At 45.5% G+C, this 16383-nt stretch overlaps 1 protein-coding gene across 3 annotated transcripts in view; it reads right to left on the bottom strand.

Annotated features, from left to right (window-relative positions):
* Positions 1–4321: 4321 nt before the first annotated feature.
* C8H1orf21 (chromosome 8 C1orf21 homolog) overlaps positions 4322–16383 on the bottom strand; it is a 126985-nt gene continuing 114923 nt past the window's right edge. For all 3 annotated transcript variants that reach the window (XM_074833118.1, XM_074833117.1, XM_074833119.1), the window contains 2 exons: positions 15183–15243; positions 4322–5087 (listed from right to left, as the gene is read on the bottom strand). In XM_074833118.1, coding sequence (XP_074689219.1) covers positions 5049–5087; positions 15183–15243 — 100 coding nt within the window. In that variant the 3' untranslated portion in view covers positions 4322–5048. The remainder of the gene's footprint in view (positions 5088–15182; positions 15244–16383) is intronic.

Here is a 16383-nt window from a genome sequence, read left to right as displayed (position 1 = left end):
CAATTAACCAGCTCCTTTGCTGATCCTCTTCAGGGGCATTCTGACCAAGGTCTGCAGACTGGTTTCTCTGTTTTATCTATTTGTATGTCCATCCTCTCTGTCTGCCTATAGGGTTTCTGGCTGCTCATCACCCACGATACCATAATGTCTGTGTGCTTCCCAGGCATCCCACTGGCACGCCCGAGTACTTCATGGGGAGTCAAAGTGGATCCTGCTCTGGTCAGTCCAGGCGTGTTTTTAAAAAGAGAAGTCTAAACAGTGATTTGGAGGGATACTCAGAGGAAAGAGCATTTGCTGAGTGTTCCCAGCGAGACCAAGACATCCTAAAAATAACCAGCCACAGCAGCAAAAGCCCAGAAAGCTTCTAATACCCTGCCCAGCTCTTCCTGAAAAAGTGGGAACAGCTGAAAAATTTTAGAGAAGCCCAGAGTTTGTCAATCTACACTCTCTAGTGGTTACTACAGAACTTAATTTATGTGGCCATCATGGAGAATCCTGCAGTAGCTCAGCCAGGCCATCCAACCATGCAAGCCTTGCTCCTGCAAGGGGCTCTTGCCCATTTTCCCCAAACGGGATGGGCTGGGGCTTTGCTTAAGTCCTGGCACTGGAGAGAAACCACTCCTGGTCCCTCATATCGCACGCAGAGACCTGGCCCAGAACATTTCCTGCTGGGGGTCCCACGGGAGAAAAGTACACGTGTCAGCATCTGAACGATGTGACATGATCCATAGCCCTTGAGATGAAAAAAGCACTAATACGTTTTTGGGCTTCTTTAATCTAATTTAGGTGCAGACTCCTGTGACCCAAGACATGCCTTGGGCCAAATGCTGCTCTTGGTTATCAGGTGATGATGTCATGGCAAAACAACGCCTTGGCATCGAGGGTTGGTGCTGGCATCCAAGAGCAGGCTTTCCCCTCACCTCTGAAAAGGCTCAGGAACACCAAATGTCAGCCTTCAAAACTAGGACGCGAGTGGCACGCGGAACAGCCAGCTCTTCCTTGGACCAGATTAGAAAATGATGAGTATAACCAAGCCTAACACCCAGAGTCCCATTTCGGGTAGGAGGATAAAGCCTCTGCCTCCTCCTGCCCACCATGACTGGACCTGCCCCCTTGGTGAGTTGTACGGAGAGTGGAAGGGTTTGGGAGGGGGCACAGGTGAAGAAAAACCTGCAATAATTAAAAAAAATAAAGGCATCATCTTTTTAGGTCAGAGGATGTGTCACAGTAGATACAATATGGAGACAGACAACGACTGAAAAAAGTTGCCAAAACCTCACAGAACTAGACTGAACGCAAAAACGTGTCCCTGTCCCTGGGTGCTAAAGAGGAAAAAAGAAGTGTCAGCAGCCAGCCAACAAACAGATTTATTTTTTTCCCCAGGTGTCACTCTCCAGGTGAAACACATCTTATGAGCACTGCATCAAACGGCGCCCAAATTGCACCGAGCGCATCAGCGCTCAATCTCAGCTGCCCTCAGCAAGCCCTGCTCCTCAGGTGAATGAGGATGATGACGCAGCTCTGGCACGCTGGGATGGAGCACCCACCTAGGCAGTCCTTGGAGGGACACACGCCCCTTGCGTTGAGTATTTGGGACACTTTGGCACGCACCTGCCACGGCATACGGCTGGATCTGGGGATGGCCACTGGCCTCTGGGGCAACTCCTCCTGCTCCCCGGTTCCTCTCCTCGCTCTTGTCTGGGGCTAACTCTTGGGGCAGGCTCCCAGGAGGAAAAACAGCACAGCTCGGAGGGCTTTAGAGAAGGAAAAAGCATGTCAAGGGAAGAAGGTCGATTGCAAAAGTCCTTCACCACAATCTTCTCCAAGATCCCAGAATAGGAGTTGGAGCTTATTAAATAATGCGTCAGCCTCCTAAAGAAAAGTTGGGCGCCGAATGGTTTTCTTGGTATTTCTTTTAAAAGAAACCTTGAAAAACCCATTTACAACTAAGTGCAGCACATCAGATAGAAGCAGTTTTTCTGTTCCCATCCTCCTCTTTTCCACCCCACTGAATATATTTAAGTAAAGTAACGTGGAGGTATGCCTGCAAGGAGAGATGCATTTCAAGCTACAGTAATCTGCTTATATTATAGATCCTCAGCCACTGCATGTATGTAGACTTTTAACAAAAATTACTACAACTTTGCAAAGGTGGAAGAAATAAAGCACGTTAAAAACCAACGTTCATCCAAGTGACCTTGTGGGTCTGTTTGTGGCATGTGCAACTTTTTACAGGGAGGTTTGGTTGTTCTTGGCCCTTTCCCAAATGCCACATGGCTCCAGTCAGGTCCCTGCACTTGTTCTGGACAGGTTTTTGCAGCAAGTTGCTGCTCAAAGCTTGAGGAGATGGTTTATCCTGCTTCAACAAGCAAAGCAGTCAGCTCCTAGTGGCTGAGGTGCGGAGAGCGGAGCATCAACCTAAAGCCTGAAGTGTTTAGAAACCATCTTATATTTCATAGACTTCAGACGTTCAAGACTAGAAGAAGATTTCTGCTCTGTTTAAGTTTTGTTTCCATATAAGCATGACTCCTTTTAATAGGTAACCAGCACTGATCTCTGCTTTTCCATATCCCAAAGAGTTTAAGAGCAGGTCTCCTGCCTGACCAAGAAGCTCAGTCAGCTGAAAACCATCATGAAGCTCCTGATAACAGGTGGCTGAAAGAAACTCCATGTAAAAAAAGTCTGGTGTCTCCAAAGACCCTGATGTGTCTGTACCACGGGGTTTGTATGGGGAAATTTATACACAAGACATTCAGCATCTAGAAAACGAACCATGTTTCAAAAGGATGGACCCAATTCCATCACTCTTGTACTACTTGCGAAAGCTTTATAAAGCACTTCTGAGAGAGGGATTGCGGGATTGAGCCCCAGGACTCTTTATTAATTAAAGTGTTTAAATAATTGAAATGTGTGGTCTCTTGACTCTCCTTAGCGTGGCTACCTGCTCGAGAGCTGACATAAATTATGGAAAAAATCATATGCAAGAGGACAGAGTTATCACCTTGAGGAATTTGTAACAGATCAAATGGCTCCGTAGCTCTGAGAGATGCCAACAGCCCTAAGAAGGACGATGTGATGGGAGGAAGGTGGTGAAACCTCATCTCCAGGGAGGTCGGGATGCTCGGGAACAGCTGCGTGGTCAAAGCAGATGCCAAAATGCAGTGAGGATTTAGGAAAATCAGAACTTGCTGGCAATTTGTGACCATTAACAGGATAAAGATGCACAAAGCGAAACCTGCCAGAGAGGACCCTGTCACTGAGCTACTGGAGTTGGGCAGTGCTTGAGTTGGAGTCCCAGTCCTGCGATACAGCCACCACTCGACCCAAACCGAGGTTGACAGGAGACCTGGGGCTGAGCAGTTTGCAGCATTCAGCAACAGCTTCTACCTTAAGAAGACAGCTTGATGCTGCAGCCTCACAAACGCTGCTTGGAAAGCTGCTCTTGCAGGAGGTGCTCACATCCAGTCCTGTGCGAGGAAGAGTAACTCCTGGATCTCTCTCCCTAGGGGGTCCTCCCTACCCCACCACCCCATCCACCGCCCGACAGCCAAAGGAAAATCCAGTGCAGGGAAGGAAGTTGCTTTTTTTTTTTTTTTTTGACATATTCTTGGTATGGCACAGCACCGATAGGGAACAAAATCTGATGTGGACTGTCCAACCCAGCTCAGAGCAAATACTGGACTCTTTACTCATGAAAATCATTAGTATTTTAGAGATTTTCAGAAGTCACACATGATATTTGAAGGACTTGAAACCCTTTAAAGGGATCTGATTTTCAGAAGGTCCAGTGAAAAACAGCCAACACTAAAGGGCTTTGGGCCAAGTACCCCACTCAAGTGTTGGCCACATCAGCAAAAAATGCTACTAATGCAATCTCACGGTCTGTTCCACATACATCACACACATCAGAGCAAGGAAATCAATACAATACATAAACCTATGTCCTGACAAAGTTTCCCCATAGGATGTAGTGCAAACCTGGCCCTCATACGGTGTCAAAGCAGGAAGAAAAATCAGCACAGGTAACAATCTCCTTTGAAATAATAAATACAAAAGGTGTATTTTTTTTTCCTTTTTTTTTTTTTTTTTACTCATGACAGCATTTGTTAAAAATATTACATCTGCTTTTGAGAAGGTAATATCCTCTCCCTATAATATGGAAAAATAAACTCTACAGGACACGCAACAGATACCCCCAGTTGGCACAGAGCTGCTTTAAGAGATTAGATCCACAGACTAGATCAACACAGAGGGCTGGTTTTGCCTTCCTTGTCCCCAGACTCTTAAAACATTGTATTGTAGGAATGGTAAAAGACAAGAATACATAAAAACAGTAAAATGTTTATTTTCTTAGAAAAAAAGAGATTCAAAATGATTGTGATCACACTCCCATTCGTGCTCAGCAAAGCCAATACTGCAAGCTTAGTCCTTGATTAAGATACCTATTAAATGAAACTCTTTTTCCTCTTAAAATACAAATTCCTGCTCCTGCATCACTTCCAGTATTTCAGTGATAACATGCTTTTAATGGATAATAGTTTCTCAGCTTCTTCCCAGCAGAGAAACAAGGCTTGCCATGGCAAAAACATCCCATCTCCAAAGCTTGAAATCACCAGCATTAATAAGCACTCCGGCCCGAACGCGGACTGACAGACAGCTTAAGGGTGTTTCTTAGATGCTTGAATGTTCACTTATGGAAGCTTTGTATAACACTACCTCATCTGATAGAAAACAGGCCAGAAGCCTCAATAAAATCAACAACGTCTTTTGGATTAACTTTAAGGATTTGCTGCGTATCTGGACACAGAAAAAAGTGAGAAGTTGCAACAAGTTTTAACTAGCAGCAACAAAAACAGTTCCTTACGAGTTCTTAGCAATATTCCTCATCTGTTCATTAAGAAACACTGTAACTGAATGGAGCATATAATGTGGAAATGATCTTCTTCTGTTATGTAGTGCTGTTCGCTCTAGAAGACTTCCAAAAGGTCTCGACTGGGTTGTAATCTATTTACACAGTAGTATTCCTGGTGCGAGCGGCAGAATTGGCACTATGTGACATCTTCCTCTTCTGAACAATAATCACGACCCTGTAAGGAAAAAAGCCAGACAGCTTGTAAGTAACTACTTGAAGACAGAAATAACGTAAATCAAGGGAGCCCTTCTTAATAATGCATATCAGTTCTCTAAACTTAGGATATTTAAGTTCAGAGCTGGGTAGAAACCTTAAAAATAGGGAACGGCGTTCTCCCAACTCCACCAAACATTTCTGTAAGATTTGCACAAAACCAGGCTAGGAGACCCTTCCCCTTCTGTCACTATTAAACTCATAAATTTCATCCCCTATACTGAATTCCAGGGGGAGTCCAATAAACTGATGTACAAAACTGTTTTATGTAAAGATACACCGTGATGGACACAACCCTACAGAGCCATTGTGAAAACATAATCTCCGAGGCAAAAGCAATGAAGCACATAATCCTATGAGCAACGCCAGTCAGCTGCTGGGGACAAGAATACCTCATCTGATAACCTCAGCAAGAGTTTAACATTGGAGCAAAAGGTACTATTTGTATTGGAATTACACTTGCACAGTGGGGGAAAACAGGCTATGCTTCACAAAACAGGGGTTTCTTACAGACCAGTCACGTTACGCCTTCTGTCCCATCCCAAACACAAGACTTGCAGCAGCATCTATCTAGGAATTACCCTCGGGAAGGTCTGGAGAAGCAGCCCCATCCCTCACTAGTTGTTCGTTGCAAAGCAGCAAGAAGAGGACCTGACGGGACCTACTGTCCTCGTTTCTCCGCACAGGAACAGCTGGAGCTGAGCTTGTCAACACAAAAGCTACCCAAGATATCCTGTGTAAAACAAGTGCCTCAAATGTAGTACCAAAAATCTCAACCTCCATGACAGGTGTATCACCCGAGCACTTGCGTGGAAAATCCCAGCAGATGAGCAAAGGGCTGGCAAAGAAGAAGAAGAAGAGAACAAACACAAGAATCTCAGACCTGCAATAAAGTGTAGAAGCTCAACAACACCCTGTAAGCAGAAGAGACCAACTCAGCAGTGATAAAACGGATGAATATCTACTCACTCAAGGTGGGGTATCTAGTTGCCCCACAAATCAAAACTGGTCACTGGAAAGAGGCAAGGGGAAGGGGAAAGAAAAAAATTTTTAAAAAGGGAGAGATGATTCTTGGTGCAGCGATCAGTTTATTTGGGATGCACAGCTGGGGTACATGTTGGGAACGAAGGCTCCAAAATGTCTCTGCAATTAAAATCCCACTGATGATGCTGGGATTGCAGAGCTCGCTTTGCTGGAGGGTGCACACCTGGGAACGTGTGGTGCTTTAACAACCTTCTGTGGCCCAAGACTATTAGTAAAAGGGCTTCCTTAGTATGTCAAAAAAAAACCCCCAAGAGACTAATCAGCCCTAATTTCAATTCAGCAATCACTGACCCAGAAAGAAAGAAAAAAAATTACATTTTTTAAAGTAAAAGCTTTGAATCAGAAAGAAGAAATGCCGAAACACTTTGCAGCGAAGCCCAAATCCATGGGTTTTCTCCAGGCCAGGGACCACAATGCATTTGGACAAACCCAAGGAGGCTAAGCTGGTGGTGATGAAGGCTTTGTCCAACATGCTTGAGAGCTGTGGCAGCCACCAGTAGTGAATGATGACTGAGACTCAGGGCTTTTCCAGGAGATTCACTTACCTGGTTTCCTGGCCTCCTGCTCAAGAGGGAGCCCCGTGGCCTATCATTGCGCCTGTGCTTTGCACTGGTGGCCATCAGTGCTATTAAAGGCTCAGACAGACGCGAAACATGGAAGAAAGCTGTCTTGCATTTTTTCCCTCCCATTCCTCCTGTCATTCTTCTGCTCCTGGGTTCATTCTGCAGCAACAAGGTGCATTACCACTCAAAAGGATGCCAAGAAACCGCTTATAAAGCAACGTGCTGAAGAAGTCCTTGTCACAGCGGGGAAGTGCTGCCTCTCGCCCACCACCTGAAGGCTGCTGAGAGCCGGACTGCTGCCGCCAGACACTTTATTTCCATTTTCATGCCGGCGGGGATGGAGACACGTCGGTGTGTCAGAAGTGGCCTTCAAAGCCACGGACCTGGGTTGCCACCAGGCAGGGAGCTGCCACCATCCTGAGCTTCCCGCCAGCCCGCTCCTTCCCGCGAGTGCGTGTGGGCAGCGGTGGCACAGCCGGAACAGTGAGGAGGGTGAAAACTGCCTGAAACACCAGAAACACCTCCCACACCATCCTGCAGCGTGACACGCAGCTCTTCCACCCGCCGAGCCCGACACGGACCTGCAACCCCAACCCGACCAGCTAACGCGATGCCCACACTGCGGTAACGCCTGCCAGCACAGCGGGGAGCCCCGCTGCAGCCCGAAGCTGTTGTATTTTTTTGCAGGGATGTGCTTGAAAGAGGGGTTCGCCTCGGCGCTTGCATCAGCAGGGGCAGCCCCCACCGACACGCAGGAAGGGGGAGGACGCAGTGAGGGAGCAGGGGGGCCAAAAAGGTTCCCACAGCTGCTCGTGGCTGGCTGAAGTCTCCATGTCCCCTGCCCCTCTCCACCACAGAGCTGTACACAGGAGCACGCCGCAATGTAGGGGAAGGGATGCATCTGTTACACACCGAGAATAACATCGGCGCGAAGGCACGGGGGGCTGGCAGCCTGCATGCAGAATTAGTGATGCTGCTTTCACTTGGGTTTTACGGCGAGTTAAGAGGACATTGCTTTTGTTTCCCCGGGAGGAGGAAGGGCCACATGCACCCTCTCAGTGGTGGGATGTGATACAACCTGCAGAACCACCCCGCTCCGGCAGGTTTAAGTTTATTTTCTCAGAGGTGGGAATCAGCTGTGACAGCAAACACCCCACTTTGCACATACTCCTGCACCCATCCCGGCTGTCCTACACCCACTGCCCTGGCTACGCTGCAAAGACCCACACCAACACATGCCCAGCATTTAATCCCAGCATGACACAAAGCATGTGGGGCTCAGCCCAGCAAGGTCTGAAGCATCCTGGCCCAGTTCAGCAGGGTTAAGCACATACTAGTCTTTAAGCACAAAGGAAACAGCGTTTAAGCACTGGAGCAGCTCATGAGCAGAAAGTTAAGCAGGTGCTTTAGCATCTTCTTGCAGGAGGGCTCCTAGTAAGTGAGGTCTCCTTGAGAAACTACACAGCAATGGGTATTTATCCTCCTAAAAAGAGTTGGAGGGGGAGAAACCATGCTACAGGGAGGCCAAAAAAATTACAATTCCTTTTTTTTTTTTTTAAGACAAAAGCTTTTGTCTAAAGCTTCTTCCCTAATTGAATTTTTATCAGTAATAACAAGGTCAGTGTTCCTCAGGAAGATCAGAGAAAGAATAAAGCTGCCTTCCCTGCTGCACCGTATCCAATACACCAAGTTTCTCCTTGGTGCTTCTCAGGCAGAAAGGCTGGAGAGGTCTCCATGGCCCCGCTGACAGAGAACTAAGGCTGCTTTGGTCCTGCTAAGCACTGTGGCATCCAGTAAAACACTTAAAAATGTCAATTTTTGACCTCTTGGTTGTTTCAGAGGATGTCTGATAGATGCTGGAGGAGACAGTACCTCGAGTGACCGCACCTGCAATCAGCAAGAGGCCCGCTGGGCTTGAGATGGGGAATTATCCCAGTGGGGCTGGACAAAACCTCACTCAAAACGGTGAGCTAACAGCCTGCAGAGCTCATAAGGTCTTCTGAAGAAACCACACTGAAATACTGACCATGTGAAGCAGCAGCCAGAAGATGAGCTCCACAACGTGAGCAGAGGAGCTCCGGTAGTATCTGAGTGCAGACTGGAGTGATGGGGTGTTTTTGGGGAGCGGATGTGTGTCAGGGAAGAAAAGAAGAAAGCAGAGAAGGTGACAACCTCCCCAAATAGAGCAGCATCATGGCTGGAAAATGAGGGTGCAGGATTGCCAGCCAAACCCTGTTCCCTGCTGCCCAGGGGAGCAGGCTCCTGCATCCAGAGGAGCCACAGGCACAGAGCATGTGGCTACTAAAAGAAATGTATGGGCCATCCTTTAATAGCACGGGTTATTAAGTTTTAATAACTGAGAGTGTAAATGAACTACACCAGGGAAGATGAGAACAGGAACACATGCATCCAAGTCCAGGTAATTCCCCGAGATATCCCATCTTCCTACCCCATGGTTTCAAAATCCAACTTTCAACTTTTGTAGATTGTCCCAGAAATGCCTTAACAAAGGTGTGTGCATTTAAGGTAATTAAAAAAAAAAAAAAAAAAAAAAAAGCCTTATGCTCCTTTCCTGCTGCTTTTACCCAAACCAGAAGGGCTCACTCCCCTGCTCTCTCCCCTCGCTGCATCTAGAAAGCGCTACCATGCTGCTGCCCCTCCCAGGGCACACATCACGCTGATGATATCCTTTTAGAGAAAAAAAAAAATATCACAGAAAAAGCCCTTTTCCCCATTGTTGTGGGTGACAGGCCAACCAACAAAACCCCCTGCCGCCCGACTGCAGAAGCCTTCCCAGCTCAATAGCCTTTTGTGGGGCTGGCGGCCTCACCGAGGCAGAGGAGGCAGCTCAGGAGACGCTCCTTCCGCCCCGGCTCTGCAGCTTGGCACCAGCACCCTCGCGCCTCGGCCCTGGCGAGGAGAGGAGGAAGAGGAGGGTGGTCGGCCCGGCAGAGGGAAATGAGCTGCACCAAGCAGCCCTTTCTTCTGCGGCGGCTGAAAGAGCTGGCGGGACACAGTGGCCCCTTTCAGAGGAGATGGCCGCTGCTGGGAAACGTTAGCCCGGCTCTGCGGTGGGAACGCTCTTCATCAATCTGGTTTTGTTTACAGCGCTCGCAGAAAGGATGGGAAGAAAATGCCAGGAGGCGGCACTACATAATTGTATACTGTGCTAATTTTTGTCTGTTTCTTATTTAGTTAGGGAAAAACCAAGAGAGTCATTAAGAGCAATCCACTTCGCTAATGAGTTTTAGCCTAATAATTCTGCCCTTGCATACGTTTCGGTTAGCACCCCCCCTATTTCTAACAGCACTCTTTATGATACAAGGAGCTGCATTGTGCCTTCCCCCCGTGTTCATGCCCAGTTTTACTAACGAGGAGATGGAGTGAGCTGCTGCTGGGCATCTCTCCCATGGCCTCCAACAACAAACCCATAGTCTGCAACTCGTCTCCCGGCTGTCAGGTGTGTGGATCGGTAGAGAAACCCCTGCAAACCCACCCTGACACTGGCACCGGTGCTCAAGTTATCTCTCAACCCAAAGCAACATCCCCTGCGGCAGCAGAAACACGATGCCTCAGGCTCAGGGTATCCACCAGCCACATGAGAGTTCATAGCAAGACACCTTCATGTGCTATGTCATTTTTAAATCTCATTTTTTTCCATGAGCATGAGCTTATGAGCATGAAATCCAAATTGTTGGATTTTTTTTTTTAAACCACAAAGCCAGAGATGCTTCTCTTCTGGGGGTACAATCCCCAGATATAATCCTAGAAATTGCTTGTCAACTGTTCAGTTACACCTCAGACTTGGTATTTTTTCCTGCAGTGAGACAGCTGCCTACACACTGTGCCACAGCCTACAGTAATAATATATACTTAAAGGAGATAATTTCTGATGATTGTTTTACTGCTTCATAAGTAGGATTCAGAGAACACAGCCATTTTTCAGACCAATCTCCATGATAGCCATCATCACAATGTTTTCACTAGCAAGTGCTAAATGGGGTAAATTTTCCACATTCAACATTTTATACGTCACAGCTTTTAATTTTGCTTTTATTTCATATTTTCATGGAAGCCTTGGTGGGACAAGGCCCCCTCAAGTTGGTAGACTTCAGGCTGCAAAGACTGTGCCCAGGCTTAACTCTGCTCTGAGCCATCCTGTTCAATTAATGGGATTTCTTCATAGTGGGTAAGGTGGAGTTTGCTTGTGGTCCTGCACAATCAGGGTCCAAATAAAGTTGAGATATAGGGGAGAAAAAAAATTAAAAAAGGCTGGAGAAATTTTAGGGGAGACATGGCAACTCTTTGTGAATCCATATACAGTATCTAACTAAATTAGTCGTTGCACTATTAGAAAGAGAACATAGGTAACTAATTTATTTGCTTGAATACCAATACAAACGGCCTATTTTTGCTATAGTTTCTCACTGCAGCCAGCGGAAAACACCAGGTATCATGCAGACAGGGACTCTGTTAGTGGGACACATTTCTATCTTCTTAATCTGAGACAGTATTTCAAAACCAGATTTATCACATGGTGATGAGTGCAGTGACTTTCCCCATCCCGGCTGCAGCTAGTGGGGCCCATTTCTCCTCTTCTGGGCATCATGCAGCAGATCTTGGATTCATCCAGCAGCTGCTGCGTTTGTTTTAGGAGGGATGTGTCGGTCGCTCTCCACTTGCTTCTTGGGTTTCTGAAGTCGTCGTTCTGCTTTCATTTCTCAGGTCAAGCAAATCACTTGCACCTCTGACTCATGTCTTCCTAATTTATTCTGGGGGGGGGGTGTCTCTCCTCGAGCTTAATTGCTGCTATTACCTGTTGCTCATCCTCTACTGGAATATATTTATGTGATTTCAAGCAAGCTCAATTTTCGAAAAACAATGGTAACGCTATCACCAGGTGAGCTGCCTGTCTCCACTCTGTTTTCTTCCCAAAGTCTTTGTACGTCTGTGCCCTTTCGTCTCCAAAAGCAAAGCCTTGACTCTACTCACAGTAACTTCAGTGAGTGTGAAACCCCAAGAGGACTCGCTGCAGCTGCTGGCAGATGTTGGGAGCAGTTCGGAGCCAGCTTTCACCACAACTCTCGGGCCTCATGCTCACAGGTGACTTAGTGTGTCCTTTCCCTCTTTCCTCCCAGTGTGGTGCCCATCCAGCCTTGGTGTTGCGCTGAAGCTGTGCTTGCCCTCTGCCACTACACCAGCATCCCATCATCTGAAAATCATCCCACAGCTGTGCTGAGATTTGTTGAACCTTTTAATTGTCTGGTTCCTATCTGTCTGGCTGCATGCCACACAAACTCCACCACAAGAAGCGCTCCGTGGTCTGTCATATACATATGACATATGTATGTTTCCTGTGTTGTTGACTGCTTAACTCTACCCAGTTACTCCCGACCTCCCACATAACTTTATATCTCTGGCTTCTCATCAGGCTTTGTTTGTTTCTTTTTTTTTTTTTAGCTCAAATTCTGGTGCCTCTGAAATGACTGGGTTGACTCTAGCAGAACCAACATCTAACCCTACGTGCGAGGCTGACTTTTACATTCTCAGTCAGTCCTACCTCAGCATTCAGTGCCAAGCCTTCATTTCAGTATTTCTTCCTTCCAACAAACCGTATGAATTGAATTACCATAATCACACGCAGTTCCATGCATTGCGAGTTCAGCTCTAGCTCTCCGTGCAGGGACAGACACTCATGCAGAGATAGGAACAGATGTCTCCCTCTGAATTCCTCACAGTGTTTTGACACTGAATTCTGGTCGCCAGAAGCTCCACGCGTTGGGGTTGACATTCTGGTTTTTACCTTTGGGTGGCATTTGCAGAAGGCAGTTCAGCTTTGTACGGGCAGCCAGGAACGCGGGCGCGTGCTGGGTACCGAGAGGGGCTAGACTTTCAGAGAAATTCTCCAGACCATTTCATTAAGGCTTTATTTGATCTCCAGGATTCATAATACTTCATATTTTGAGTTGCTAAAACATCAGCCTGTATTCTTTCCATTTTACACTTTGATTGCAGAAATTTTATTTTAGCTGACCTTCCTGTCCGTTTAATCGTTTTGCTGAGTCCAAAACGCCCATTTAATTTTCCTCTCTAACTCACAGCACACGCATTAGAGTTGTTGTTACTCATTTGTAATAGGTGACCTAACACCCCTTGAGATTTCAGTGCAAGTTGAGGGATGTTTGGCTTCTGAGTGGAGAGTTTCTGTGGACATAGCCCACGGAGTCAACATCACTTGTGTGCCTCCATTGCAAATCCAATGCTACTCATGGCCATGGTTACCACGTGAACATTACATGGTTTTGGACCTCATCGACCACAGGCAATGCCCCCCCACTTCAGCAGACTATTTCAGCTGTAACTGGTGAGCTGCTCAGTGATATAAATCTACAAATTATTTGACTGCTGTCCTCCATTTCCCTGGAGAAGGGACTCAAAATGCTATTTAGGGATCAAACAAAACCCCTCATATTTTCCAATCTTTCTGGCACCTGTGGCAGATACCTAGAAAAACAATGCAATGCGGGCAAAGATTAATTAAAAAACGCAAAACTTCTCTTAGGAAGACTTTCCTCAGGCACAGGAGGTCCCCAGAGAAAGCAAATCCCATGTTCAGCTGCGCATTAACTCCTGCCAATCCCATCAACTGTCAGCAGCTTGAAATGCATGGGAGCCGTCTTTCTTTGACAGATAACACTGTGTATTTCCTCTAAATAGGCAATCTCCTGATCTAGAAGATAAATTAGTACAAGAGCCCTGGAGAACACCTGCAAGCATCTGAGAGCATGGTGCAAACAGCAAGGAGACATGGTCAACTGCATCTCAATGTGGCAGCTGGTGAACAAATGGTATTACTGCTCTGAAACAAATCTCGAATACAAAAACCTCAATTCATAATTAGATACAGCTATCAGATGGTCTGGTACGTAGATAAGAAAGACCTTTGGAAAATCCATTTCACTGGAGATTCTGTGTTTGACATTATGGAAGGTGATGATGTCCAGGAAAAGTATCTAAATATTTATAGGGTGAATGCAGTTACTCAAAGGAGACGTAGCTATATTATGGATATGTAGAAATTCTACTTTTAAATGAATATGGGTTAAGTAAAATCAGTCCTGTGAAATAATGGTATAGAAATATTCTTCTTAGGAATCTACAAACTCATCCTCACTTCTACTCTTCCTCCTTTATCTAATTTTTTGCTTTCATCATTTAATTTTTTTTTTTTTTAGAGTAGAGCAACAAATTTGTTACTTGGGACAAGTAAGTGATTCACCTGCTGTAGCATTCCAACTCCTAAGACCAGGAGTGTTGGCAAAAATGGCAGAAATTCAGTCACCCAAGTAAAAATTTCCCTCCTACTCTGCAATGCAGCACTACAACAATAGAATGGAATGGAATGGAATGGAATGGAATGGAATGGAATGGAATGGAATGGAATGGAATGGAATGGAATGGAATGGAATAGAATAGAATAGAATAGAATAGAATAGAATAGAATAGAATAGAATAGAATAGAATAGAATAGAATAGAATAGAATAGAATAGAATAGAATAGAATAGAATAGAATGGAATAGAATAGAATGGAATAGAATAGAATGGAATAGAATAGAATAGAATGGAATAGAATAGAATGGAATAGAATAGAATGGAATGGAATAGAATGGAATGGAATAGAATGGAATAGAATGGAATGGAATAGAATAGAATAGAATAGAATAGAATAGAATAGAATAGAATAGAATAGAATAGAATAGAATAGAATAGAATAGAATAGAATAGAATAGAATAGAATAGAATGGAAGAGAATGGAATGGAATGGAATGGAATGGAATGGAATGGAAGAGAATTCAGTTGGAAGGGACCTCCAACGATCCTCTAGTCCGACTGCCTGACCACTTCAGGGCTGACCAAAAGTTACAGCACGTTGTTAAGGGCATTGTCCAAATGCCTCTCAAACACTGACAATCTTGGGGCATCGACCACCTCTCTGGGAAGCCTGTTCCAGGGTCTGACCACCCTCTCAGTAAAGAAATGCTTCCTAATGCCCAGCCTGAACTTGGGAGTACAAATTATTTGTTGCAATTGGGGAAGCAAATATTTAATATCAAGTATTAAATAAGATACACCACTTTAAAGTGTAAAGAGTATATTAGTGAGCGAACATCAGCTTAAGATATAAGCAAAGACTGAGATCTAGACTTGATCCAAATAGCCCATTTAATTCCTTAAGTCTCAGTTTCTCATCCATGTTGTGGAACAACTATTTGCTACTATCTCACAAAGAAGCTGGGATTCTCATTTAAAAGACTTGTGAAACACATGAAAGCTGCTATCGAGACCATGAGATGTGCAAAGAACTGTTCACCCTCTTCTTCAAAACATCTCCACCATCAGTATTTTATTCAGTGCAGTATGTAGTATGTAGACATTTATTGTGTCTTACCTTTTCAATTTTTTCATCAAGCATTCTGAAGAATTCTTGTTGGCTTTCAGAGATGTGCATGCTGAAAGGCAAAGGAAGAGTATCAGTACCAACAGGATTTCTTCCATTTTAAAACACTGACACTGCAGTTCAGGGTTGCTGAGGGACCCAGCTGTAAGCTTTCACTACTGTGAAAAATAAAGCACTTTACACTTTTGTCTACAATGACAATTTATATATATTTTTTTTTTAATTTGCCCACATAAAAATTACTGCATTTAGTTCTGTGTGTCCATGCCATGGGCAGGGACATCCTTCATTAGATCAGGTTGCTCAAAGCCCTGTCCAACCTGACCTTCAACACTTCCAATGATGGGACATCCACAACTCCTCTGGGCAGCCTGCTCCAGTGTCTGACCACTCTCAGCATAAACCATTTTTTTTTAATGGCGAATCTAAATCTACCCTCTTTCAGTTTAAAATTGTTGTCTCTTGTCCTCTTACTACAGGCCTTGGTAAAAAGTCTCTCTCCATCTTTCTTATAAGTCCCCTTTATATATTGAAAGGCCACAATAAGGTCTCCCCAGAGCCTTCTCCTCTCCAGGCTGCACAACCCCAACTCTCTCAGCCCTTTTCCACACCAGAGCTGTTCCAGCCCCTGGACCATTTTCGTGGCCTCCTCCAGATCTGCTCTAACAGGTCCGTGTCTGGTGCTGGGGACCCCAGAGCTGGACACAGTGCTCCAGGTGGGGTCTCAGGAGAGTGGAGCAGAGGGAGAGCATCCCCTCCCTGGACCTGCTGCCCACGCTGCTGGTGATGCACCCAGGACATGCTTGGCTTTCTGGGCTGAGAGAGCACATTGCCGGCTCATGTCCAATTTGTCAGCCACCAGTACTTCCAAGTCCTTCTCCGCAGAGCTCTTTCAATTCATTCATTCCCCAGTCTACATTGATACTGGGGATAAAGATCCCATGTTTTGGCAAAATATGTTTCATTGGCCTGCCATGAAACATCTAAAAATGCATTCTCGTGCCTTCTGATGTGCTTCTTAAAGGGGAAATGAATTCCACTTTTCTATTTGGTGAAAGCTTTTTCTTCTGGAGGGATACCCCAGAAGTCTGCCAAGACTTGGTGGTTTTCTGACTCTTCCAGCTGTTCATTAACTCCTGCAGTTCCCTACCCTGCCATGGATTTTACAATCTTACACAGATCCTCAAAATAC

The sequence above is a fragment of the Strix aluco genome, chromosome 8, assembly GCF_031877795.1.
Source record: "Strix aluco isolate bStrAlu1 chromosome 8, bStrAlu1.hap1, whole genome shotgun sequence".
Lineage (NCBI taxonomy): Eukaryota > Metazoa > Chordata > Aves > Strigiformes > Strigidae > Strix > Strix aluco.
Note: the sequence above shows the minus strand (reverse complement) of the source record. Positions and strands in the feature narration are given on the sequence as shown.